Source organism: Rhineura floridana, chromosome 1 (assembly GCF_030035675.1).
Source record: "Rhineura floridana isolate rRhiFlo1 chromosome 1, rRhiFlo1.hap2, whole genome shotgun sequence".
NCBI lineage: Eukaryota > Metazoa > Chordata > Lepidosauria > Squamata > Rhineuridae > Rhineura > Rhineura floridana.
Genome location: NC_084480.1, coordinates 118,611,770 through 118,638,924, shown reverse-complemented (window position 1 = coordinate 118,638,924; position 27,155 = coordinate 118,611,770). Strand labels below are relative to the sequence as shown.

The 27,155-nt window shown below is 40.9% G+C and overlaps 1 protein-coding gene across 9 annotated transcripts in view; it reads left to right on the top strand.

Annotated features, from left to right (window-relative positions):
* BNC2 (basonuclin zinc finger protein 2) overlaps window positions 1-27,155 on the top strand; it is a 626,204-nt gene that overhangs the window by 177,164 nt on the left and 421,885 nt on the right. For 2 of the 9 annotated variants that reach the window (XM_061630422.1, XM_061630427.1), the window contains exon 2: window positions 16,947-17,047. The exons of 5 other annotated variants lie outside the window; for them this stretch is intronic. In XM_061630422.1, the coding sequence (XP_061486406.1) occupies window positions 16,988-17,047 (60 nt within the window). In that variant the 5' untranslated portion in view covers window positions 16,947-16,987. Of the gene's footprint in view, window positions 1-16,946; window positions 17,123-27,155 lie in introns of those variants that run through there. 2 more of the 9 variants (XM_061630435.1, XM_061630563.1) reach the window with 2 other exon arrangements.

Sequence of the window (27,155 nt, the reverse complement as noted above, 5' to 3'; positions counted from 1 at the left end):
GTGATCTTCTGTTGTAGCGCAATCGTATGCATGTTTACTCAGAAGGAAGTCCCAATCCTGTACAGAGAAAGTACTCTTTATGCTGCTGAATTCCTGATGTGAGACAAGCAGGAGAAGAAAACTGTTCTCGAACCTGAAATGAGGTTTAGCTCTTGCTATTGGCAATCACAACCCTGACTTCACTTATTGGCTAAAAACCTGAAAGGGCAGGGATTAGAGCAGCCAGTAGTAACAGAAGTTGCGGGTGAGGGTGGCTGACGTTTTGGTTTGTATATTTTGAACAAGACCACCTAGAAACTTAATTTTTTTTTAAATGAAAGCTAAGAGTCCAGAGATTAAGGTGACTCACCCAGAGACCTGGAGAGGACCCCAAAAAACTGGAGTCTCTGGCTCAATTCCAGATACCTGGCAACCCTACTTTTGAGCTGTGGGGTCCCACAAGATCAATTTTGTGTCCTATGCTATTTAACATATAATTGAAACCACTGCCAGATTTGGAGGATGATGTACACAATTGACACGCAGCTCCAACACTCCATTCCATCAGAAACGGGACAGGTTGCGAAGATGTTAGACAGGTGTCTGGAAACAGTGATGGACTGGATGGGGGCCAATAAATTGAGACCTGTTAAGATGGAAGTGCTGTGGGTGGGTGGTTTCCATACCTAGGAATTAGGTGTACAACCTGTTCTGGGAGGGCTTGCACTCTCCTTGAAGGAAGAGGTTCGAAGCCTGGGAGTACTTCTGAATTCTAACTTGTCACTAGAGTTTAATTTTCTAGTGGCTTCTGTGGCTAGGCGTGTTTAGCTGTTTCACCAGCTACAGCTGTTCCTGGACTAGGACAACCTGGCTTCAGTTGTCTATGCTCTGGTGACCTCCCATCTGGACTACTCTAATGCATTGTATATTGGACTGCCCTTGAAGATGGCATGGAGGCTGCAGCTAGTGTAGACTGTGGTTCCTAGACTAGTAAGTGAGACAGCCTAATGGCACTATGTGTCACTGGTCCTGAAAGCGCTGCAGTGGATGCCAGTGAACTACTGGGCTCAATTCAAGATGTTAGTGCTATCATTTAAAGCCCTAAATGATTTGGGGTCCAAGTACCTGTAAGAGTGCCTTCCTAATATCAACTGGACCTTACAATTGGCAGGTGCATCTTTGTTGGTGGTGTCCCCATTGGTTGGTGTTGAACTGTGGCAGGGCCTTCTCAGTGGCACGTCCCCACTTGTGGAATGCCCTCCCTGGTAAGGTGTGTTTATCTCCCTCATTATTGACTTTCAAGGGGAATTTAAAAACATACGTAGGCATTTGATGGCTGAAAGATACTGTTCCTGGCAACCCTGAAATCACAAGCTGAGAGGATTTTAAAAATTATTTTTAGAATACTTTTACCACTTTTTTTTTTAACTGTTGATGTATTTGCCACTCTGCGTTCCTTTGGGAGAAAGGGTAGGATATAAGTGGAATAAATAAATAGAATAATGACCAAAGGCTAAATTAGTATTTCCTTAAAAAAATATTTCTTTAGCATATATTTTTCAATGTATAGGCATTTAATTCTTTGGATTTTTGTTTCTTTTTAAGCTGGTGGGTGTTTTAAAAATCCATAGTCATAGTCAGTTGATTTATATACCATATTTCCACAGATTTGTGTTCAAATCAGTTTACAAAAAATAACAGTGTAAATACAACACAATAACCATAATACATAATTATAATACCACCAGTTCAACACTTAACAATTGATTTAAAATATGTCAAAGGGAAAAAAAGTGAGCATAAAGCTTAGCAGGTCAATTTTTACTCTAAATACCTCTGAGGCTAACAACAATAACAAGTAGCAACTACCATCCTTGTTTTTATATCTAGACTCAAAAGGCCAGGAATCCCCTCATAGTCCTTCTGGCAGCTGCTCCCTAATAAAAGGCTCCTGAAGCAGGAGGGTGGGGCATGGTGGCAGGTGGAAGCAGCTATCCCCAAGACTGGAATCCCTCATAATGGTCTGAGTTAGACATCTACATAGATAAAATTTGATACTGTAAAACAGTCAAGACAACACATAAAATACGTGTCACTTCTGCCAATATAGTATATGGACCTGCTCTTTGTGAAAAGAAGAGACTAAAGATGCAATATGTATATTAACACTGTGCTGCACTGGAGTTGATTTTTTTTTTGCATGTGCTTAACCTTCCTTCAGTGGACAAACATGCCCACACAAATCCTAATGAATAATCACATTATGGATACTATGGCATGGCAGAAGCACTTGTGTGAAATGCATCTGATTTCTTTAGCCCATTTCCAGGTTGTACAGTTAATAGCCCTGCTACACACAGAGGACTTCCACACTTGGAAGTACTCACATGCTCATGTCAGTAGAGGACTAGTGTCGGCTGTGCATCTCTCATTGTCCATGTGTCTTTTCCATTGACGTGGATGTGGGGAGTCTTCCATGAGAGAGCACCATGTGGATTTTGAAGCAGAACTCATCCATGCATAACGCAGAGTGGGGGTCACGAAGGGGTTTGACCAAACCTCTGCTTTCAGTTCTGTGCTTTGAGCACAAGTCCTGAAAATGGGCTTCTTCATGCATGCAACTGCATGTGGATAGGCTCTTTCACACAACTGTGAAACTGTGCTGCAAAGCCAAGCCAAATTATGGAATAGCACCAATCTAGTGTACATTTTCATCCTCGGGGATAAGTCCTATTGAATTTAGTGAAATGTGCTTCTGAGTAGCCATGCAAAGGATTGTACTGTTTATTCTTTATATAGCGAGATAACATTCAAACACAGTTTCATCATATATCACCCATGCTTGCAGCCATGATGCTAAATGCTTGTCCTTACTGCATGTATTCTTTTATGCTTTAAATTGGTAATATTTACATAAATAAAAGTGACAAATATTCCTATGTTCAGGCAGATAGATACATTGGAGAAGTAATCTATTGAATGTAAATCTTTCTTGTCTTTACTCTTTTATTGAGAGAAGTAAAACCTATTGGAGTTTTAAATGCAATATAAATGTCCTGTATAATCATAAAAAGTATGTAAAAACATTGAAAAATATTTGTGATGCATGGAAGCAATTACTAGCCTTGAATGAATCATGCACTCCTAGTGTAGGATCTAGCCAAAAAGAGGTGTGTGTGTGTGTGTGTGTATTTAACTTTTATTAGGATCCCATATTGAGCCGTATTTTTAATGCCAATAGCATTCTTTATAACTCAAGTAATGAAACTGCTTCATATTAGGCTTAGGTTACTCTTTCCCTCCTTTCATTATCACCAGCATTCCAAGGGAGATGCTTTCTTCTGTTTAAAAAAACCCCTTTAATACTACACAAATAGCAACCTGGTTTATGTTACGTAGGTCTTGTTCTATTTGTACTGCACCTAGGCTGTGATTGCCAAGATAGTAAGGAACAGTCCTTAATTGTTAAAAAGATGGTCATGGTTCACCTGTAAAAAATCTTTATTTAGTGTGGCAAACCCCATAATACCTTTAAAATAAAAATATTAGAACAATAATAATCAATTTCAACTATAAGCTTTAATCTGTGCTGAATTCAGATTTCTGTCTAAACAGGATAATTTTTGAAGATCTACTTTAATGAAAGTTTAAAAAGAAAGAAGTCCAACTTGTTTGTTTTAAAATCTGATTGTATATTTTTCAAGTCATCATTTTTCCCACGCTGGTCCCCCTCCCAAGTAAAAACACGCTCTGATGTGAATAGAAAACTATTATATCAGGGGAAAGTTTAGCCATGGCCTGGTCTGTTGTTTGTCTACAGGCAAGGTGCTTTTTGTTTTTTATATATGCGGAATATTTTTTTTAAAAGATGGCCCAACTACATTCTGAGGTGGTAAAGTGCATTCTGCCACATCAGAATTCCTAAAGTTGCCCAGCAGTCTTCTGATGGGGCTCTCTTATTAGCCAGCGTGGATTTTTCACATTCTGCAATATTAAATTGAAAATACCCCCATGCCATTCTGATGCTTCCCATAAGCTCATTTCAAAACAAAACCTTACAAAACTTATAGTCCTGAACTCAGAAACACTTCCTTAACAACCCTCTCAATTTTCATGGCAATACACAAAACAGTCAGAGAGAACTGAGAGTTCAAAGTCTAAAAAGAGGGGTGGAAACCCAGAGCCCTTTTGGACTTTTTTCTGTCAGAATTCTCATAATCTGTTGAAATTCATTAAATATCAGCCATGTTCACAGAGTACCTGTAATCCTATTACTGACCTTGCCCCATGCTCTGACTTTCATCTTCTGCAGTTTAAAGGTTTAAAAAATGCCTGGCTGGTTTTTAATTAATTTAAGAAATTTTGCATTGAACTGAATGATAGTGTCAGGCATGCTCAGTAAGAACCAACTTTCAGTGTTCTAAAAGCCAGACTCACAGCTACTGGGCTTGGCTAATCAGGGTGCCACACCGACAGCAGACTTTGATTTCACTTGAGACAGATAGCCCACAGATATTTCTAACAAATTTTAAAAAGCAGGGAAATTGGGCAGCTCTAGTGAATCCACCAGGGGAGCAGGAGACCTGATCTCTCTGAGATATTGTACTGCCCTACAAATTAGTCAAAATGCAAACACCATTTGGGTTGGTCTTTCACAGTCCAATCCACTTCCTGTGTAGCTTGGAAGAATTTGGTAACGTGCCTCTGAGCATATGGTGAGTGGTGGCAACACCTGCAATCAGCCCAAATAATAGAAAGAAGACATGTGCTGTGCTGATCTTGCTTTAGCAGGGAGGAAGCAAAATTATTAAGACAATTGATGTAGTTCAGATGGTCACTTTAAATATGTCTGATTTACTTTGCAATTTTAGTGAAGTTTCCTATAGGAAATCATTTTCTTTTGTTTCTATTTCTGTGAATATGTGAAGTACAGCAACAGCTTGCAAAATTTACACTAAAAAAACTTCAAAAATAATTGTGGAATAATGGCACTGACTATTCTGCAGAATAGTCTCCAGTGGACCTCAGGAGAGTCTCAGTTTGCACAAGATAAAACAGTGGGAGCTGAAATATATTCTAGCAAAATTCTAGGTGTGCTCTATGTTTTTAATTGACCATGCCCACCTTGCTGTATATGAAGTGGTTTAAACATAGCAGGCTGAAAACATACACCTTGGGTAGGCTAAGTTTGTTTTTTTCCAACAGCTAGAGTCATTCCTCAAATAGCAACATACAGTATTGTAATCAGTCTGATTTTACATCAAACTGCAGTTTCAGATTCAAGTGTTAATGCACCCAAAATAGAAATAGAACATAACCTCCCATTTGAAACACAAAAGGCTGTATTCACCATCATATGACACTGACCAATAAAAAGGCTTTGAAATTAATAAAAATAAATTTGACACAGATTTGGATATAAAATTTTCTAGATGTGAGAGAGAAGATGGCCAACGGCACTGGTCGCATACTGACTGAGCTCCCTCTCCGATAAGTACTTTTTTGGGTCCCTTAAATTCACGCAGTTAAAGAATCTTTATTGCTCTGGAGAGTAGTAACATCATCTATCTAATTCCAGAGGCATAACTTTAAATGTTTTATTTTCTCTCTTAAGTAAAGTACTCCCTAGTCTTGAGAGAGCGGACTTATAGCATTGCTACGAAAACCTGCTCTCCTCTCTCTCCCCCATGTTATTACGGATACAGCTGCACTCACCGTGGGTGGCGACGGTTAAGGGATGATTTGAGAACTAAGCCAACCAAGGTCACAAGATAAGACAAGATAAGGAACCAAGGAAAGGAAAGGAAAGGGGAAAAAAAGCAAAGGCTCCAACGCCCCCGCCTCGACTCCTTTAACTCTGTAACAAGTACAGATCAGTTCCAGCTGCCGTTTTCCTTCATTTCTTGCATAATTTCCCTCTGTCACGAGTTTTAAGTGCCACTAAAAATATGGTACTAACAAGGAAAAGACTTAAAGATCTGCAAGTGATTGAAGCGTCCACACTTGAGCTACAACCTAAGATCACCCATTTTTTCTCACTTGAGACTGCTGGCCAGAATGAAGACGTTCATTCCCACTCTCTGCCTCTGGTTCCTTCCACTTCATTGGATTGGTCCTTGGACCATACAAACTCTATCTATAAATTGAATGACGGAAATTCTTCCATACCAAACCTAGCTAAAGAATTAGAAGAGGCCGATATGCAACGCTCACTCCAACCAATTCCTTCCAATCCAATCCTGGATCCGATCCAATCCATCTTATTCGAATCCGATTCAGAGTCTACCAGACCCTCAAAGCAGTCACAAAATTCCCCTTTGGACTTAAATAAATCCGGTGATACCACGAAAGGAAATATTAACCCTGAGACAGCTTGGCTCCTTCTAATTTTAGAAGAACTTGGACTCATTAAGAATTTTATCTCTGAATGTAACGCATTACTAGTTACTCTGGTTGGAGCTGCTAAAGACTTACAGCAAGGAAAAGACACTGTAGAGATCAACTCTCCTTACACGGATTTAAACAGAGTTCCTTCTCCACCGAACAGGATATATAACCATCCTCATCGCCCTTGGAAACGACCATATAAACGAAAACATGACGCCGGCCGAAAAGGGAAAACTCTATACATCAAAAAGAAGTCTAAGAATATTAAAAACTTTAAACACTCGAAAAACAATAAGTTAAATTTCAAACCTCTTTTTGATCTACTCGATGCCTGCTCTAATCCATCTTCCAAATTGCCTACGATGACAAAATCATCAAAAAAAACAAGAAAAAACTTTCTCCTGGGCCAGGCCCTTCAACCCAGTCCCCTCAAATGGAAGAGATTCCTCTCTTATCGACGACGCAACATGCTCGAGATGTAAGATCTCCTTGCTTTTCTTCCCCTCTGTCTATGCAGAAAACACACCTACGGCCATCTTTGCCAAAGATGCCTTGGAACCTGATCTTGATCCAAAAGAAACTGGTTCTGTTCCCCCTCCCCAAGCCATCACAATTTTTGCAGCAAAACCAGCGCAAGCAGTTCCTCTTGAAACTTCTGGACTCTTTGCTTCCCAGCTATTTTCACCTTGCTGATATTCTTCACATTGCTTACCTTCCATATGGCTTCAAATCCTTACGTGCTATTATCTCATTCACAAAGCCACAGCATGTAAATAAACTGTATGATCATAGAAACTTGTTAGCAAGTTCTGGAATCCACATCACAAGGTATTTTATAAATATGTGTCCCCCTCAACCTCTGTTTAATTTTCGTTTATTATTTATTTATTTGTTTGTTTCATTTATAGACCGCCCATAGCGAGTGGCTCTCTGGGCGGTGTACAAAAAGGTTAAAATACAAAATATCAACAATAAAATCAGACAACAAACAATAAACACAAGCAGCTCATTCCCAAAAAACTGTAGCAGACCCAGCCGAATTACAAATCGAGCCAGCAATCCCTTCCCCCTCTCCCATCTTGGTAACACGTGAGGAAACCCAATTGTATCAGCAAGGCTCCTCTCTAACCTCTTTGGAGGAGTCCCTAGAGTCAGAAGACATCCAACTCCTGGAGTCCTTTGGCGATCTCCCAAAGTCTGAACAATCTGCAATCATCAGAAGATTGGACCGCCTGAAAGCTAGCCTATTCCTTCTCCTACCTGAAAATAACAAGCAAGCTGAAATTGGTGAGACGCCTCAATCGCCAAGATCAACTGATAAGATCACAAATACATCCGTCCCCCCTTCATCTTCTAACTCCCATCCTCAGAGATGTTCTACCAGCCAAATTACAGTTGAAATTTCTAGACCCCTTCCTTCTAACCCACTCCATACTTGTGGGCCTATGATTACCGGTAACCATCCAAACAATATTTCTATACCTTTGAATGGAGTAATGTGGACAACCTCTCGCTATCTTGACCCGGATGAATTGGGCTCCCCACTAAAGCAGAGGTGCCCATCTGAGTATCCATCATACACTCCCAGCCAAATATTTAAAAATGGTTGTATTCAGTACTCAAATCTAGATCAAATCACTTAATTGAATAAACCCTCAGCTTGACCACTTACAAATCTTCCTGGCACTATTGTAACACCGATAGTGCCTCCAGTTATGTCTCCTTTCCCAACCCAACGTATAATCCCAAACTTAATGGCTTTAGAGTCTTCTCATTTAACAAAATTAATATCCTGGAACATAGCAGGATGGAAGAATAAATTGGGCGACCCAGAGCTTATTAACTACCTTAAAACTTTTGATATCATCTGCCTTCAAGAAACCTGGCTTCTAAATGATGACCTAATCTTTCTTGAGGGCTTTACGACTTGGGCTAAGTCGGCAAAGAGAACGTCCAATAGAGGCCGTGGCAGTGGGGGTATAGCCATTTTGGTTGCGACTTTTTTAGACATCCAAAGGGCTGAATTACTAGACACTGAGCTGGATACCTGTCTGGCCCTTAAGTTAACAATTCCAGGTAATCCGCCTTTTATCTTTATTAACGTCTACTTCCCTCCCCAGCAACCTAACCTAGCCTCCCAAACTTGGCTAGATTTTAATGATTTTATCGATGAACTTATGAGTGACTATCCTCTGAGCCTTTTTCTTTTTAGCGGTGATTTTAACGCAAGAATGGGAACAAACTACCCCAAAATCTATGATAACCTTACCTTCACTTCGAGCGATACAACCTTACCCCCTCGGTCTTCGAGAGATAAAGTCATTAATAAAAATGGCCAAAATCTTTTTCAATTTATAATTAAGTTTCAACTGTTCTGCTTCAATGGTTCTTACCTAGATTCCTCCCAGGGCTATTTTACTTTCCTTTCAGACAAAGGAGCCAGCGTGGTAGACTACATTTTGGGCTCATCCACCCTGTCCTCCCTTGTAAAGGAGTTTGCAGTGGAGGATAGGATGGATAGCGACCATCTCCCTTTAAAACTCACTTTCCAAGGGCCTTTTCATACTATTAATGCGTTCTCGCATGTCCCTTCGATAAATAACCTCCCTGGGTTGAAACGTCTTAGATGGTCAGATAAAATGGCATCCAAAGTCAGTTGCATACTGAATTCTTCCGAGATGTCCGAGCTTCGTCAACTGGCCCTTACATCTCCAGAGAATATATACAAGATATATGAGGACATTGTTGTTGCCCTCAAACCAATAATGACCACTACAGTTAGAAATAGAACACGTAAGGGTTATAATCTTTGGTATGACAAGGACTGTGAGCTTAGTAAAAAGGCCCTTTCTGTTCAGATTAGGGCCTTAAAGCGCGACCACTCCGCAACTGCTCTGTCCCGTTTGCTTCTTCAAAAAAAATCTCATAAAAATCTAATTAAGGAGAAAAAGAACTCTTTTTTTGCCAACAGCTGGCGTGAATTGGGATTGGCGGTTCTTCAGAAAAATGACCCAGAGTTCTGGAGACTGGTACAAAGTGGCATGATTTGCAATCCTATTGCCTTAAATTCTCCAATTCCCTCGGCATCTTGGGTCTCTCACTTCCGTAAAATCTTTGGGAAAAAAGAAAACCCTAATCTAGCCATTGATTCCTCTCCCCTCCCAGTTTGGCCACCTGTTAGCTGCGCGGAAGTTAAAGAACTAATATCTACTCTCCGCCCTGGCAAAGCTTCCGGGGAGGACTTGTTACCTCCAGAATTATTTCTGGCTGACCCCGATTGGTGGAGTCCCATTCTGGCTGCTTTATTTTCTAAAATAAATACCACAGGCATCATTCCTTCGGGCTGGTGTACCAGTATTGTGGTGCCAATTCATAAGAAAGGAGACCCCGCTAATCCATCAAACTACAGACCAATTAGCTTATTAGACGTAACATCTAAATTATATGGTCGTTCTCTTTTGAATAAATTAACAGATTGGGACATAAATCACTCCTTCATCCATGTCGAACAAGCGGGCTTCAGGAAAGGCAGGAATACCCTTGATCATGTCTTTGTGTTACTCCATCTCATAAACAAAGTTAAATCCAGGGCTTACAAATCCCTCTACCTGGCTTTTATAGATTTCTCATCGGCCTTTGACTTAATTGATAGAGACCTACTGTGGCAAAAACTATCCCGTACAAATATAGATTTAAGGTTATTACATCAGATTCAATCTTTACACCAAGGTAATAGGCTGAGGGTCCGACTTGATAAAAACGGTGCACTCTCTCATGAAATCACAGTCGGCCGGGGTGTTAAACAAGGGTGCATTTTGGCCCCATTCTTGTTTAACTTTTTTATCAACAACCTAGTCCCCATAATGGCCTCTCCCAAATTTTTTCCCCCTTCGGTGGGAAATAGAAAGATAGCGTCTCTGCTATATGCGGATGACTTGGTACTGTTGTCTCAAAATAAAGTGGGATTGAAGAGGATGCTCTCCCGATTGGAAGAATATTGTGAGGCTTGCCATCTCCAAGTAAATTATGTTAAAACTAAAATAATGGTTTGCGGGAGGTATAGTAGGACGAAATCCACCTGGTCCCTGAACGGTCACCAATTAGAACAAGTTAATACCTTTAAATATCTAGGTATCTGTATTAACAAAAATCTTTCTTGGACCCCTCAATTTGAAATGACTAAGCTGACAACATTAAGATCAAACAGCCAACTGAATAAATTTTTTTACTCTCGTGGCGGTCAACTCTTAGACCCAATGTTAAAAATCTATACAGCCAAATTGCTTCCAAAAATCTTATATGGCGCAGAGCTTTGGGGACAGTTGATGAAAAACCGACTTGAAGCCCTTCAAAATCAATTCATGAAACAAATTTTGGGGCTCCCCAAGAATACTCCCTCAGCCCATTTAAGGGCAGAATTGGGCCTTCCGTCCATGGCTGCCAGGACTGATTTGGCCCTCCTAAGATTTTGGAAAAGATCTAGATCCTTGGACGATTCCTCCCTTATAAAACTCTGCTGGAATGATCTTCAGGGAACGCTTGACTGGGAGAGAAAAATCATGGAGTTACTAATACTTTATGATCTCACTCTAGCTAGATTTTTAAGCTTCACTCCCTCCGATCTCAAAAACTGGATCTTTGACCAAGATGCATATCAGGATAGAGCCTCAATTGTGACAGCCACTTATTCCTCTTGGTTCCCCCAAATAAAACTCAATCATGCTCCCCCATTTTATTTTACTACCTTGACCCGTGCACCTTTACGCAAGGCTTTTACGGAGTTGAGGTTCCAAGTCATGCCTACTGCTGTTCTGGAAGGCCGTTACAAGGGAGTCCCATTCGCAAATCACCTTTGTATTTTTGGCTGTAAGGTCCCCGAGGACCTAGTACATTACATGCTACTGTGTCCTCTTTATACCCACCCTAGAGAAAAATTTCTGGCTTCCCTTCCATGTTACACCAGTGGTTTTTCCCATAATGAACTGATAACCACTCTTTTGTTGGATAGCAATAATCAAATTACCATTGCGGTGGCAAATTTCGCTCTGGCCGCTAAAAAGATTAGAGAGAGATATGTTACCTCGCAGTGTAAATAAATTGTTGAATTACCTATCCATGCCTAATGTACTCTTGAACAAATGTTATATTGTACTGCTTTTATAGTTCTATGTTGCAACGGCCTATGGCCATAAGCAAATAAAGATTTGATTGATTGATATAAAATTTTCTAGTTTAGATTCCCTGTAGAAACATTAGTAACACAGAAAAGAAGTAAAGTAAGAACACCAACAAACATACAAAAATATAATTCTCCATCTTTGGAGATGGCAGGTGTCTCCCCCACTCACCATTTGTTCAGAGGCACAGGTTATCAACATTTTCCAAGCTACACAGGAACAGGATTGGACTGTGAAAGACCAGCCCAAATTATGTTTGCATTTTGACCAATTTGTAGGGCAGTACCATATCTCAGAGAGGTCAGGTCTCCTGCTCCCCTGATGGATTCCCTGTAGCTGCCCAATTTCCCTGCTTTTTCAAGTTTGATAGAAATATCTGTGGGCTATAGGTGCATTCTTAAACCACAAGGATTTTTGCCTTTTAGTGAATTAGGTTCTTGTCCATCTCAGTTGTCACAGCAACATTGGCAAGAACAATGCAGGGATGCTCTGGTCAAAGGATTCTGATCTGAGAGATTATAAGAAGTGATGTTACTCTCACATAAGCAGCCAGCTACTCCTGCCAATCTGAAAGAGTCAAGGTGCTGATGATTCTGAGTGAGGTGGGGAAGTGCCATATGTCAGTGCTTGGCAGTCCATGGGTGTCTGGTCTATGTTAAACAGTGGTAATGACTGAAAATGCCAGTGTAAAATATCACGCATTCTTATCTTTTGTAGTGTGAATCCACTTCAGCGATACATGGCATGTTGTAAGGGGGGGGATCCCATGCATAAGCATTTACAAAAGGAAGTAGCTCATATGATGAGTCAGGAATGGGAATTCTTTCTTTCCCTCTTGTACAGTTTTCAATGGAGATACAGCACTAGATGTTCTCTTCCGTCATAAGCTGGAGTAAGCAGAGCCTCTAAGACAACATTCCTCTGAGGAGTCATTATGCAAGATGAATGGTCTGTTGACATCAGGACTTTTCAGTTTAGGCTTGGCACTTGGTTTAGTTTTCAAGGTCTCCAATGATTCTGGCACTCAGGTGTCTGACAGATAAAGCTGGAGGCTGTCTCTTTTTAGGAGAGCCATTAAGGACAGTGTTTGAGAAGTGAAAGTGGACATGAATTGGCCATAATGGCCAAAAGCCTCAGACACTGTCTCACTTAACTTTATCTGCATTGTAGCTGTCTTCCAACAGGCCTGGCTCCCCACCACCACTATCATTGAGTTCACCTGCGCATTGCACATTGAAAAATCTTTCATCTTGACATGAGGCTAGACAGCATTTCTAGGAATAGATACTGAGCTCTATTTATTGGATAGATTGTGGGGCTTGTTTATCTTTGATATATGCTTCCCAAGATGCACTGCACCTGTTTATTAAGCAGCGAATGGTCAGAGAAGCACTTACGCATGGTGTACTGTGCTGTCAGAAAGAGGAAGCTAACTTGAACAATCAGAACACCATGATAAACAGGAATATTACAGAAGCTATTTTTTCCTCTCAATTTGAAATAGAGAAGGATCTGGCAGTAGGACAGGTAGCTAGCTAGCTTACTAAATTGGGCCAGCTGATCCAAATATTATTGGGGTAGCATCTATCTGTACTTCAGACATTTGGGTCACTAGGGGCTGGGAGTGAGTTCAGATCCCAGCTATTGGCTTCCCCAAATTTATAGGGAAAAGAAAACATTACATTTGGGGACACGTGGTGGAGGTACAGCCTTCCCCCTGTCCCTTGACTCTGGGGAGGCTATGATACTGTTTGTCAAGCTTTGATTGACAGGGACCAAAGTGAAACACAATGCATCTTTGACTGGACGTGAGACAGAGATATATGGGACCTCCCCAGGGTTTCCTTCATTATGCATGCCACCTTCATCATGCCACCCATTGTGATAGCTGACATTTCTTTTGTGGAAATAAGTTTTGCCTATCTGCCAGGGTTGTTATAACAATTGCTGAGTATGTGAAGCATTTTGACGTGTGTGTGGGGGAGAGAGGAAGCATGATCACTCATACTCTGAGCTGAGAAGAATAATCCACTACAAGGGAGCAGGAGATGCCCCTTATCAGCCGGGTGTGGGAGGAGTTAATTTTATGACCAGTGAAGGGCACCTTCATAGCCTACTGAGAATATTTCTTAGTGTAGCCCTGTTTATGATCGCCAGGTGCCCTTTATATAACACCTCTGTCATCTGTAGCAAACTGTGTGGGTAAAAGTGATCCAATGGATAGATAACAGGTGGTTAGTATGCTAGTAACTGTGATGGACAGGCTTTTGTAATCCCAGTTAATCGTCCCTTTTTCCTTACTAGCTGTTGTTTTGTCTGTTGAGCACAGTTTAGCCAACAAAAGCGAATAAAAGAAGGGAAGACAGAGCAGCTCCTTTTATTTCATTTGTTTGAAGTTTGTAACAAATCTTATTATGCTAAAGAGAGAGGGAGAGAATATGTAATACATTTTATGCCAGCATCAAAAAGTGAAGCCAAATGGTGACTTTGACAAAGATTTACCAGCCCAGCAAATGTGGAAGTGTTCTCTAGGCTAACAGTTTTAATGGGTTTATCTTAGACAGTACTTCAGTTGTGAAAGTGTCAGTTAATAATTTACCCATCCCAAGAGGCTGTGGAAGCAATCACACTCTGTAGCAAGGTACTCTTGGGCCTGTCGCTTCGCTGTAGCTCATCTTGGCTATAGCAATGCACCATTGGATGCGACATCAGCACTGTGTCTGCACTTTGACAAATGAAGTCTTGTAAGAGCTAAATAAGGCATGGGAAGTTTTAGAATGAGCAAATAGCTCTTCAGCTGATTTCTGCAGTAATGGATTACTGTAAATGTCCATCTGCTGCACAATCAAAGAACACTGGTTTTAAACTGATACCATTCATCCTTCTCCTTTTCTCTCTTTTTATTTTAATCCCCATTTATTTTTGTGAAGAAGCTTATCCTGGAAGAATCTTTTGCTAGGATGCAAATACCATTAGAAACATTTTGTCAATACTAGGCAAGCAGGTATGCTTTGGAGGTAATGCATTGCACATTCATTGAGCAAGAAGTGAAATGTGCTGCCAGAAATGTGAATCTTTAACATAAAAAACCCTCTCAAACGTAGTACCTACATTGTTACCTTTCATTGTTCAATTTGCTGTGTTGTAGTTGTTAACACAAAAATACTGTAGAATGAGCACTATTTATGTGAATTTTATTCTCCGATTTCCTGATCTCATCTCAATGTCTTCTTGTCATGGTGAGGTTTTGCAATGTGTTTTCCTGGATATGAAGGACTGTTTTTTTCTATGAAATAATCAGACTACATTGTTGTGTTAAAACATTGCACCATTACAGAGATTTACAGTTATTTTATAATGATTTCTCATAGTAAGTTATTATGCCAGCTGCGGCTCTCTTTTTCCAGCAGAATTTGTGAACAGAATTTATATCAAAATTTGCTAGAAGAATTTATTTAAAATTCTAATGAAATGTATATCAAAACTCATCTTAAAAACCAGCCCGTGGTTTAAGGGGAGAAAAGTTACTTTTAGATCTGTGACTCTCCATATGTTGTTGGACTACAGCTCCCATTATTCTTGACCATTGGCCATTCTGGCTGGAACTGATGGGAGTTGGGATTCCAGAAACATCTGGAGGACCATAGGTTCCCCATCACTCCATTAGAGTCTCACAGGATAATCATTTGGAAAAAATAATTTGGGTTAGAAAAACATGGTGAAGAGGAAGGGTTAAGCACTTCTCTCTCCAACCATTATTTGCACTTAATTGTGTAATCCCAGAGCAGGTTTTCAAAAGAGGAAAAAAGTTCTCAGATACATAGATTTGCATGAAACCATTAGTGAGCCCCTCATTTTAAAAAATCTTAGCTGCCCACCTGAACAAATGTGTGTAATGTGTGCAGTAGCCTTGACATGCTGGATAGAAATACTGGAAATTGCTGTTTCCATAAGAGTTACACTATTATCTATATAGTCTATTCACTATTAGGCAAAAAAAAAACACCATGCAGTTTAACAACATGTAGCCAATAGATATTTCTATCAAACTTTAAAAAGCAGGGAAACTGGGCAGCTATAGTGAACGCACCAGGGAAGCAGGAGATCTGACCTCCTGTCTGAGATATTGTAGACCCCTACAAATTTGTAAAAATGGAAACACAATTTGGGTTGGTCCAATCCACTTCCTGTGTAGCTTAGAAGAATTTGGTAACCAGGATGTGTAGCATAGCATGCCATCAACCAAGAGGTTGGTGGGGACATCAGCCCCTTAGGGAAGCCGTTGCTGCCAACTTGGTTGGCTTTCATGTTGAGGCAACAGGAGAGGTAGACATGGCATGTGGGTGAGATCCGTGGGCCCAGGTAGGCTGGTGTCCAAGGGCCCAGTCATGCCTGGCGCCGGCACTGTGAAGTGCAATTTGTGAAGGGTGCTGAAAGTTGTTAGGTGATGCCTTATTCCCCTCACAGACTTACAATCCACAGAAATCGCTGGGAAGAGAGGCTTACTATTAAACCACTCTGGCCACTAGAGCTCTGTCAGAGGAACAGGAGTCTCCTAACAACTCTCAGCACACTTCACAAACTACACTTCCCAGGATTCTTTGTGGGAAGCCATGACTGTTTAAGTTGAATAAATCTAGAATGGGTGTGGGTCCCTGATTAGCCAATCCAAACAGCTGTGAGTGTGGCTTTTAGAATACTAACTGTTGGTTCTTACTGAGCAAACCTGAGCTATCATAGAGTCCAATGTTAAATTTAATTAAAAATCAGCCACGCATTTTTAAACATTTAAACTGCAGAAGATGGTCAGAGTATGGGCAAGGTCAGTAATAGGATTACAGGTACTCTGTGAACATGGCTGATTTTTAATTAATTTCAACAAATTTTGAGACCACTAACAGAAAAAAGTCCAACAAGGGTCTGGATGTTTTTCTTCTCGTTTTGCACTTTGAACTGTTGATTCTCTCCGAGTGTTTTTCATATCACTATATCTTATATTTGGTTTCTTTTTCCTAAGTGTAGAACTTTGCACTTATCTCTGTTAACTTTCATTCTGTTGTTTTCAGTCCAATGCCCCAGCCTATCGAGATCCCTTTGAATTTTGTTTCAATCTTCCAGGGTATTAGCTATTCCTCCCAATTTTGAATCATGTACAAATTTAATAGGCATTCCCAGCACCTCCTCATCCAAATCATTAATAAAAATATTGAAGAGCACTGGGCCCAGGACCGAGCCCTGCGGTACCCCACTCATTACCTCCCCTCAGTTTGACAAGATTTGAGAGTACAGTTCTGTAGCGAACTGTGGATCCACCTGATAGTGGTTGGTTATGGTCATCCAGAACTTTGGAGTGTGTTGCCATCAGTATGCTGATGACACGCTTCTCCTTTTCATCTTCTTCAGGTGACGCTGTCAATGTGCTGAACCAGTGCCTGGCTGCGACAATGGATTGGATGAGGGCTAATAAACCGAGGCTCAATCCAGACAAGACTGAGATGCTGCTAGTAAGTGGTTCTTCTGACCGGATGGTGGATGTCCAACCTTTCCTGGATGGGGTTGCACTCTCCCTGAAGGAGCAGGTTCGTAGCTTGGGGGTTCTCCTAGAACAATCTCTGTTACTTGAGGCTCAGGTAGCCTTGGGGGCATAGAGGACCTTCCACTAACTTCAGTTGGTGGTCCAGCTATGCCCCTATCTGTACAGGGATAACCTGGCTTCAGTTTTCTATGCTCTGGTAACCTCCAAGTTAGATTACTGCAATGCACTCTATGTGGGGCTGCCTTTGAAGACGGTTTGGAAACGGCAGCTTGTGCAAAATGCAGCGGCCAGATTGGTAATGGACCAGACGGTTCGAACATATAAAACTGATTCTGGTCCGCTTGCATTGGCTGCCTGTATGTTTCCAAGCTCGATTCAAGGTGCTGGTTTTAACTTATAAAGCCTTACACGGCTTGGGTCCACAAGACCTGATGGAACGCCTCTCCCGACATGAACCCACCCCTACACTACACTCAACATCAAAGGCCCTCCTCCAAGTGCCTACTCAGAGGGAAGCTGGGAGTCTGGCAACAAGGGAGAGGGCCTTCTCAGTGGTGGTCCCCAAATTATGGAATGATGTCCCTGACAAGGTGTGCCTGGCGCCAACACTGTTATCTTTTCAGCGCCAGGTCAAGACTTTCCTCTTCTCCCAGGCGTTTTAGCATGTGTTTTTAAATCGCTTTTTTAAAATGTGTTTTTAAATTTGTATATTTGTTTTTAATGTTTTAATTGTTGTAAACCGCCCAGCGAGCTTCGGCTATGGGGCAGTATATAAATGTAAGAAATAAATAAATGGTGGCCTGCAGGTTGGTCTTACAGTTGTAGTCTCTCCCTGCAGGGATGAGGAACCTTAAGCATTAAGATGGTCTGTCCCTGGAGATTTAGGTGATCTAATGGATTCCTGTATGCTATGGAGTGTTCTCTGGCGGATGGAGCTTGAAGCTCTGTTGAGGCTCTTGTCTCACTGTGGAATGGCGAGATTCATTGGACCGTCAGCACAACCATTCACGAGTGCCTACTTTGATCCTACAGAGCCCACTCTACTTACTGATATTCTGCAGAATTACAGACAATGTAGCAGGTTGGGTAATGGCTGGAGTGGAAATTATGTAAGATTTGCAGGGAAGATACTGACCTCTCTCTGGATAACAAGATCATGCCTACTACACTGCAATGAATGTGGCGCAGAAGGCATACTTTGCTGCCTCCATTGCATCCTCAAGTATCCTTTTAACAGTGCTTTTCTGAACAGGGTTTCTTAACATCTGCCTTGATAAATGAGATGCTAGAACCCTCTGAGGTCTGCTGTGGCATGTCTGCCATCCACTTCAAGCATAATGTTGCTTTCCTCTGTGTCGACTGGGTCACCTTTATTAGTACTAGTGTGGTTGAAGCATCCAACACACCCTCTAGTCTGATTTTATAGAATCAGTTTAAGTTTTTGAGGTCTGAGGATGCTGAAAAGCTGCTTTTAACTGTACAGTAGACTACATACTTCATCAATTCCTGCTCATTGTGGCTGATCTAAGCAAGCCAGGGAAGGTTAAATGAGCGGGCCTGGTGCATGGTGAACACCTCCTTGAGTGAAGGGACGGTACCTCCTTTCTTCAAAGAGGCAGTAGTGTAGTCACTCCTGAAGAACCTCAGTGTGGACCAGGAAGTTTATGCAAATTATAGCCCGGTTGCAAATATTCCCTTTGTGATGAACATGCTTGGGAGGTTGGTGGCTCATTATCTAGCCCAATCTGGCTTCAGGCCTGGATTTGGGATGGAATTGGTCTTGATCACTCACCAGGCCAAGTTAGAGGTTCTGTTGCTAACTTATAAAGCCCTAAGCAACTTAGGACCTATTTAGCTGAAGAAGCCCCTTAGCCCATATAGACCTATTTGGCTGTTAAGATCTCAGAATGAGGGCCTCCTGGTTATGCCTCAGCCTGTGAAAGTCCAGAGTTGCCTAGGAAGAGGGATTGATTGTTAAACCACTCTGAAAAATATAGTTCTGTGAAGGGAATAGAGGCTTTCTAACAGCTCTCTACATTCTTAACAAACTAGGGTACCCAATATTCTTTTGGGAAAGCCATGGATGTTAAGGTGGGATAATAGCACTTTAAGTGTATGGTGCAGATATAGCCTTAAATAAACAAATAAGTAAATGTTGAATAGTGCTCAGTTTGGGGCTTATAACATAGGTAGTTCATTACTTTGGCTGTTGCAGATTTGCAGCATAAATGAGCATTGTGGCTATATTGCTACAGAAAGAATCTGCAAAAATCTGAGTTGCAGACTGGTGGGCTATTTTAGTGCTGTTGATGTTTGGCAACCAAGAGGTCTTCTGTATCTTTAAAAGTTGTGCAGGAGGAAGAGAGAATTCCACCTTGTGGTTTTTCCCATTACAGTGTTGCAAGAACACCTGCACTTGGCTGACTTTCCCTTCTCCTAAAGATACAGGATCAGTCTCAGGCCCTGAGCCTGGCAACCCTAATATTAAAAGAGCATTTTGGAAGCAAGCAAGCTGTATCCTTTATTTCTGTGATCTACATTTTCCCCAAAACCTATGGACAACAAGCTTCTTCTGTGTCAAACACTGAAGGCTGCATGCAATGTTGCCAAAGATAGCTTTTTTGTTTTCTTTTGTTTTTGCTGGTAAGTCTTGTCTGGTTTGTGGCAAAATCGAGGCAGCCTCATGTTAAACTAGCAGAGCAGGTGCAGAAGCATAATCAAAGGGCATTGGCCAAGCATCCAGGGGGCTGCCTGATGTTAAGAACAGACAAGGCATCAGTCTAAGAGCAGAAGCAGTAATGGTTATGAGAGTAACCATTAACAGAGGAAGCAAAACATGCAGGAGTGCATCCTAACAGTAACTGTTAGTTCAGGTAAGGCTTTATAACTCTTCTGGAAGTATTTATGTCTGGTCAGGTTTAGGTACTCCACAAGGGATGTACTAGCTTATGTGGAGCTCTTCTAAATGGCACTGTGCTGCTCCTGTTCTTACTTTCAAATTGATGACTGATTACAGTTCTTATAACCAGTTTACTGTGTGTATAACTCCCTGAATGTCAGCATAGTCTCAGATTCCTTGAGACATTCTAGTGCATGGTGGGGGACCTGGGGCCTTCCAGATATTGTGGGACCACAACTCCCATCATTCCTGACCATTGGTCAAACTGGCTGGAGCTGATGGGCATTGGAAGGCCATAACTTCCCTGTTGCTGACTGAGAGATGCATGTTCTATCTCTCTCCTGTTCATTCAACCAACACCCAGACGAGTGAAGAGAGTAAGCATGATACACTAACACTTTCCCTGTTGTTTTTTCTCTGAAATGTATGAAGTGGTTCTTAATTTTTTTTTTAAGGATACAGACCTCGTGGTCTGAATTTGAGAAACCATAATAACTACATGCTAGGTTTTGGTTTATAAACCGTGGCTGATGTGTGTTTCAGAAAACATAGAGGTTCCCAGGGTTAGAGAGAAGCTGTGGTTTAGTGATTGAATGTATATTTTGCATGCAGGAGGTCCCCGACTTCAGTTAAAGATTTTCAAGTGGCAAGTTTGTGAAAGGACTTGTGCCATGGGTTCTCCAGCCCTGGATCAGGAGATTTCACTGTTTGGGATACATGCAATATTGTACACAGGATGGAGTGATGGTAGCATCTGCCCAGGGTGCTGGCTAGACAGGAATCCAAAATGGAAACTAAGCATACATTTAAAAAACCATGTAATATATTGATAGTTATTAAACTAATATTCAATTGTATAATTTTTTCCACTACAGATTAATTGTAATGAAATTTGATCACAGTCTTAATGCCATGGTACAGTGGCATTATTGCTTTTCATTGTCCCTGTCCCTGCAGTTTAACATAGTACAGAACATTCAGCCATGCAACTAGTATGGAAGGGCAAAACTCAGATACATGTACAGCATCAACTGGTATATTTTCTGCTCAACACTTTCTGAGCAGGAGCAGTCTATCTGAGTAGTGAGAACTTGGAGTTTCAGAAGCAGTGCTCTTTAAAAATCCACAACCATTCTTAATGCCTTTTTTTTTAGTGCTGGAAGTGCTGGGTGATGGTTAGAATTGAGAGCCTGCCCTGGGAATAAAAATGAGCACTTATAGCACTGGCTATTGGCTCTTACAGTTTGCGTAGAAAACAGAAACGTAGTATGTATTTCATCTGATTTCTACCTCCTCCTTCTCTAAGCACATTTTGTTCATGGGGCTGAAAAGAAAAGTGTTAATTTCGTATATTTGAACCACCATCTCTAGGATCTTAAAGAAAGTTGATGTGGTTCAGATGTGAGCTCAGATGAGGGATTTGTACTGGCTTTGAAGGTGCTTTGGTGTTAGAACATACACAGCTGAGGACTACACATGCTTGTGATCCTATATTAATGAGGCTGGGACATGAAACCATTGTGCCCACAATTCAGTGTAATACTTTAACTGTACCTTAGGTGATATTTGGAACTACTTCCTGTTAAACGTATTCTGGTGAGCTGTAGTCTATATATTCTGAAGCACTTCCATCTTGGTTTTCCTTCCTTGCTTGCTTCTTTTTTTCTTTTTTAAAAGCAAAACTTGGGAATATGAAAAGCAAGTTAGAATGACTTCAAGAATGTACTTGCAACTTGCAAAAGACAAAGACGACATCTAAACATCATTTACCCACCCAATAATTTATACACACCTTTTTAAATGGCTCTTTCAACATTGACATTAACAAAGGGGACGTAAATAGAAAGCATTTCAGCTGGGCCTAAGTGACTACGCGTGCTTCCCATGGCTTGATGACTTTAATGAAGGCTCTGTACAGATGATGTGAACACTCCACAGATTAGATGTCTAACCCTTTTGGAATCAGGCTTTTAATTCCATGAGAAGAGAGAATATAATTCAGTTAAACCTTGAGAATTAACCATAACATTATTTTGCTACTTTTTAACTTCCTGAACATGTTGATGTTGGAGGGGAAAAAAGCAAAATACAAATGTGGGGATTGGCAAAGACAAAATGCCATTTTTGGCTATATGTTCTGCACAAATGTACCAATCCCACTAAAAGAATGAGGAAAGCTAGGAAAAACACTTAAAATATATTTTCTGTAATTTGGGTTGATGTGCTCAGTTTTATAATTTATTATTTAAGTCTACAAAATTAAGTCTCTGTGGGGGGAAATTAATTTGGAATAAATAGTCTTGGAGGGTGGGCCTGGCAACCAAGAGGTCTTCTGTATCTTTAAAAGTTGTGGAGGGGGAAGGGAGAATTCCACCTTGTGTTTTTTCCCATTACAGAGTTGCAAGAACACCTGCACTTGGCTGACTTTCTCTTCTCCTAAAGATACAGGATCAGTCTCAGGCCATGGACCTGGCAACCCTAGTTGGAAAGGTCCCATATACATACACACTGGAGATATAAAATTACATATATAATAGTTTATTGTCAAAACGAGTTGGTCATTGCAGAACATTTTTTAAAATAAAATCAGTATTAGTTTCCTACATAATAAAAGCAGTGATACCTAGATAAGCCTTGCCTAATTGCTTTAAAAATAGGATTGGCGGAGCAAAGATTTACAATGCATGCACACTATTTTGCTATGTTCACTCAAAAGTCCCATTAATTTACAACACAATCCTAACCATGTCTATTCAAAAGTAAGTCCTATTGAATTTCATTGGGTTTACTTCTGGTATGTGAGATTAACATTGCAGCTTTACTCCCAGAAAACTGAGCATTAAAGCTTCATATTGGGAAGGTTTTTTAAACAGGCTACGAATTAGAGAAATAAACTGCCCTTTTCAACAGCCCATGAAAATGTAAACCAGTTACATGTACACTTCTTTTAAATTTCTGTTCAAAAATTATTTGAAAAATAAAATGTATAATATGCTATTTTTGAAATAATTTTAAAAACCTTGCATGTACACTTTTATTATATCTGAAATTTACAGTAAACAATTGCCTACCAAGATCCTGCTGTGTTTTTTTTTTGTTCTACATCTCCTGACCTGCACACACAGAGAAAGCTATAAACCAGGAAAAGACAACAGTTTTCTGGCCTTGCAATGAGTTCTAGCTATTGCTTGGAGGTCAACAAATCCCTTGTCAATCACAAGCCTGACTTCACTTCTTGGCTACAAACCTGAAAGGGCGGGGTTAAAGCAGCCAGCTACGAGCTCATTTAACAGAAGTTGCAGGGGGGGAGGGGTCTGACATTTTGATGTATATCTCTTGAACCAGACCACCTAGAAAGTTATTTTTTTAAAATGAAAACTGAGAGCCTGGAGATTGGGGTGACTAGCCTGGAGATTGGGGTGACTGACCTGCAGAGGACCCCAAAAGTCCAGAGTCTCCAGCAACCCTGGAGACCTGGCAACCCTAACAGTGGCAGAGCATCTGTTTTGCATGCAGAAGGTTCAATCCCTGGCATCTGCAAGTAAGGCTGGGAAAGATTCCCTGTCTGAAACCCTAGAGAGCTGCTGCCAGTCACAGTAGACCAGTGGTTCCCAAACTCTGGTCTGTGAGCTTCATTCAGGTGGTCCACATCATGTCTGTATTAAATATTCATACAGATTTTAATTGTATTTTCATTGCTTCTTTTATTTCTTATATTGTATTTTATTGTATTACAGTTTGAATTCTACGGAATTAATGTAATACAATATAAGAAATAAAAGAAGCGATAAAAATATAATTAAAAGTGATATAGCATCTAGCACAGCACATTACGATTGCTAAGACACTCAGAAAGGTGGTCTGCCAAGACCATCAGCAATTTTCAGTGGTCCATGACAGAAACAGTTTGGGAACCACTGGGATAGACAATATTGTATTGTATCTAGTGGATCTCCACATCGAGCTAATTCTTATATCATGTGTGCATACCTTGAGATAACTATCCCTTAATGAAAGGAATTTCTGCTACTGTATGTCAGTATGACTCCCTATTTGTTAACAAATGAACAGCTGCAGCTTAATCTCTTCGTCCAAGTCCCTGTGGTGACTTTCTAGATGGCTGCTGCTGCTACTGACCAGCTAATGGAACTCATTGTGCTTGTTTTATCTGGAAAGATAGAGACAGTGAATTTTTGCTTATGTAACTTTTAGTAATTGTTGATAAGGCTGTGAGGACACTAGGCAACTTAATCAGTCCTGTAGTCAGTGAATGAATTACAGCACAATTCTTTGTGCACGTAATCAGAAGTAAGTCCCACTGCATTCAGTGCACTTAATCCCAGTTAATTGTGTATAGGATTGCAGCATTGGTAGTTATGGAAGTATAGTCATATTTGTAAATAAAATCTCTTATCAGAGACCAGGAACATGCATGTTCTGTAACATACTCCTGTGTAGTTTGTTTTCATTTGATATACTTGTCATTGTAATTGTAATTCATTTGTAAAGATGCATAGTCAGATATTATAGATCAGAATTCAGATCCTAACTGAAGCCTAAATGTGATTATGTGATTTGTTTGAAATGGAAATGGACTGCCTTCAAGTTGATCCCAACTTATGGCTACCCTATGAATAGGGATTTCATGGTAAGTCCCGTCCTTGTCCGCAACTGCCAGCTGGGGGGCAACTGGGCTCCTTGGGACTATGCAGCTTGCCCACGGCTGCACAGGTGGCAGGGCACGTAACCCCTGAGCCACTCCCTGTGGGGGTGATCTTTAGCTGGCCCTTTACACCCAGGAGACACGAGTGGGGATTTGAACTCATACACTCTGGACTCCCAGCCAGGCTCTCCTCCCCACTGTGCTCTCTTCATGCTGGATGTGTGGAATGTGGAGTCTTCTAATCCTAACCCAGACCTCTGTACATTCAGTCCTTAATAGCCAATTGCATGGAACAGTGTATATGTACATATAAGTCTGCTTCACACATTCTCTTGAATCTGCAGAGTTCAAGAGCAGGAGCTATAGGCATGACCCTGCTTTTCTGTCCACACATTCAGTCAATGTGTGGGGGGAAGGTGTGAAATGGGTATTTGTAGATTACTGTATTACAATAGAAACTATTTTTCAAAAGGAACATTGATATAGTACAATGAAAACAGATGCTATAAAAGAGCAAACATTCTTCACAAGTGAGGAGCAAAATGCCTATAGCAGAAATGGTCACTGAACAAGTACTATACAAGAAAAATGCCAATACATAAATTAAAATCTTCAGGCTGAAGCTGAATTTAAGGTTTCTTAGTGTGTATGGATATAAATTGTTGTATTTATCAAGTGTAATGGCATTATACAGTTCTTGCCTTAAATGAAGAGGGAGTGGCTCATCAGGTGTAACTTCCTCCATCAGTGAGAGGTATTAAACTACACTTATGTACACACACTTATGTAGAGTTCCCATCTGTTCATAATATTTGTGACCTATTTATATTTTGAGAGCACTCTCCATGATAAGTAGGACACTGTCCTTAATTTTTGTCTATTTATGTCTAAATTTGAATAGTAACAGTTGTTTCTCAATAACCCAAGCAAAAATAAGAAATTCAACATGAATGATGAACCACAGGGAATGTGTAAATCATTGTCTCTGAACTGAACACTATATCATCTATTAATTTATTGGCACATGAATAACCTGCTTTCCAGTTCCATGTTCAATAACTAAAATAATTAAAACCTTGTTAATAGATTCCCATGATCACAACAAGCTTTTTGCTATTCTTTTTTATTTGCTTGACTGACAAATGGATGTATGGATCATAATATGATAGGAGTAAAATGTGACAGCAGAACATTAGGGTACATCTAAACTTTAAATCTGTTTAAGGGTCATGACCCACCAGTCTTTCTCTCCTTAAATCCCTGGGAATACATTGCAGCCCATAGCCAGGAAATGAAGAGGCAAGACAAGATGAAATGTGGATAAATCAGGGGCCACTTTTATTTAAATAAAGACAATTAAGTGCTTGACTGTATAATAAATGATCAGCAGAGGAAAGTGCGGGACTGAACTCTTACCCAACTGGGCGAGGACACCCTGCCATGGAAAAAGGGGTCCAAGTCCAATCCCCTTCTCTAGGCCCCATCCCGACAGGGTGGTTAGGGAGGCCTTCCTGCTCCAGCCCCCCCAGGGCCGCACAACTCTGAGTGGGTGTTACAGGTTAGCCTCAAAGGTGAGCCTTATCCTGCCAACAGGCCACACAACCCAGAAGGCAGGCATCAGATCCCACCTATCACCTTAAAGGATGCCTAAGGGTGCTCACCAAACCCTACTCTGTGAAATTCCCGAACATATCTGCTGCAAAAGAGGACATGCCTCAGCTTAGTCCCTCTTTCCCCACCTGCGGCAAATAATTACACACAGGGCACTCTGCAAATCAGTCAAAAATAGTGTTGCTGTGTGTTGCTAAATTTGTTTAAGCACAGCAGCAGAGAGTAACAGCGGTCTGAAATGCGAGTGTGCCAGCGTGTGTGTGCGTTTACCTAAGAAAGCAGGCTTTTACCCTGCATCAGGATCAAAAATAAGAAAAGCTACTTTATTTATAGAAATACATAGTAGATAGAAAGGCATACCTAGTTCTAACTAACTAAGTTGGAGGTGCAACGCCCAGGTGTGGGAGTTGACCTCATGGCTAGGAGAGAGAGAGCAGAGACAAAAGGTGTCTACTCTCTCTCGGACAGTCAGAGAAGAAAGGAATGGAAAGGGCAGAAGGAGGAGAGGCAGGTAAGCTTCCCTAAAGACGTAACAGTCTAGGTGATGGAAGGAAATCAGTCAGAGCATCACAGGTAAAGGTAATAAAGCCTATCCATCTGGAGGACCCTAACTCTATCTCCCTTCTGGAACATAAACAAAAGAACAAAACAGGAGTTGCTCTTGCCGCACTTCCAACAAATAGATCATTACCCAAGTCAGACATATGAACACCATCTGGCTAGTAAAGTTCAGCCCTGCCACGCTTCACCTCCAGATGATGTATTACCTCACCCTGCCTATCAGCAAGGGCAAGCCGGACCTCCCTATTTACTTTCTTATTAGCTTTGTTCAGGCTCCTGAGGTCAATCCCATCCACTCCAGATCCTCCTGGGGAGGATATTGAACCAAACAATCACAGTCCC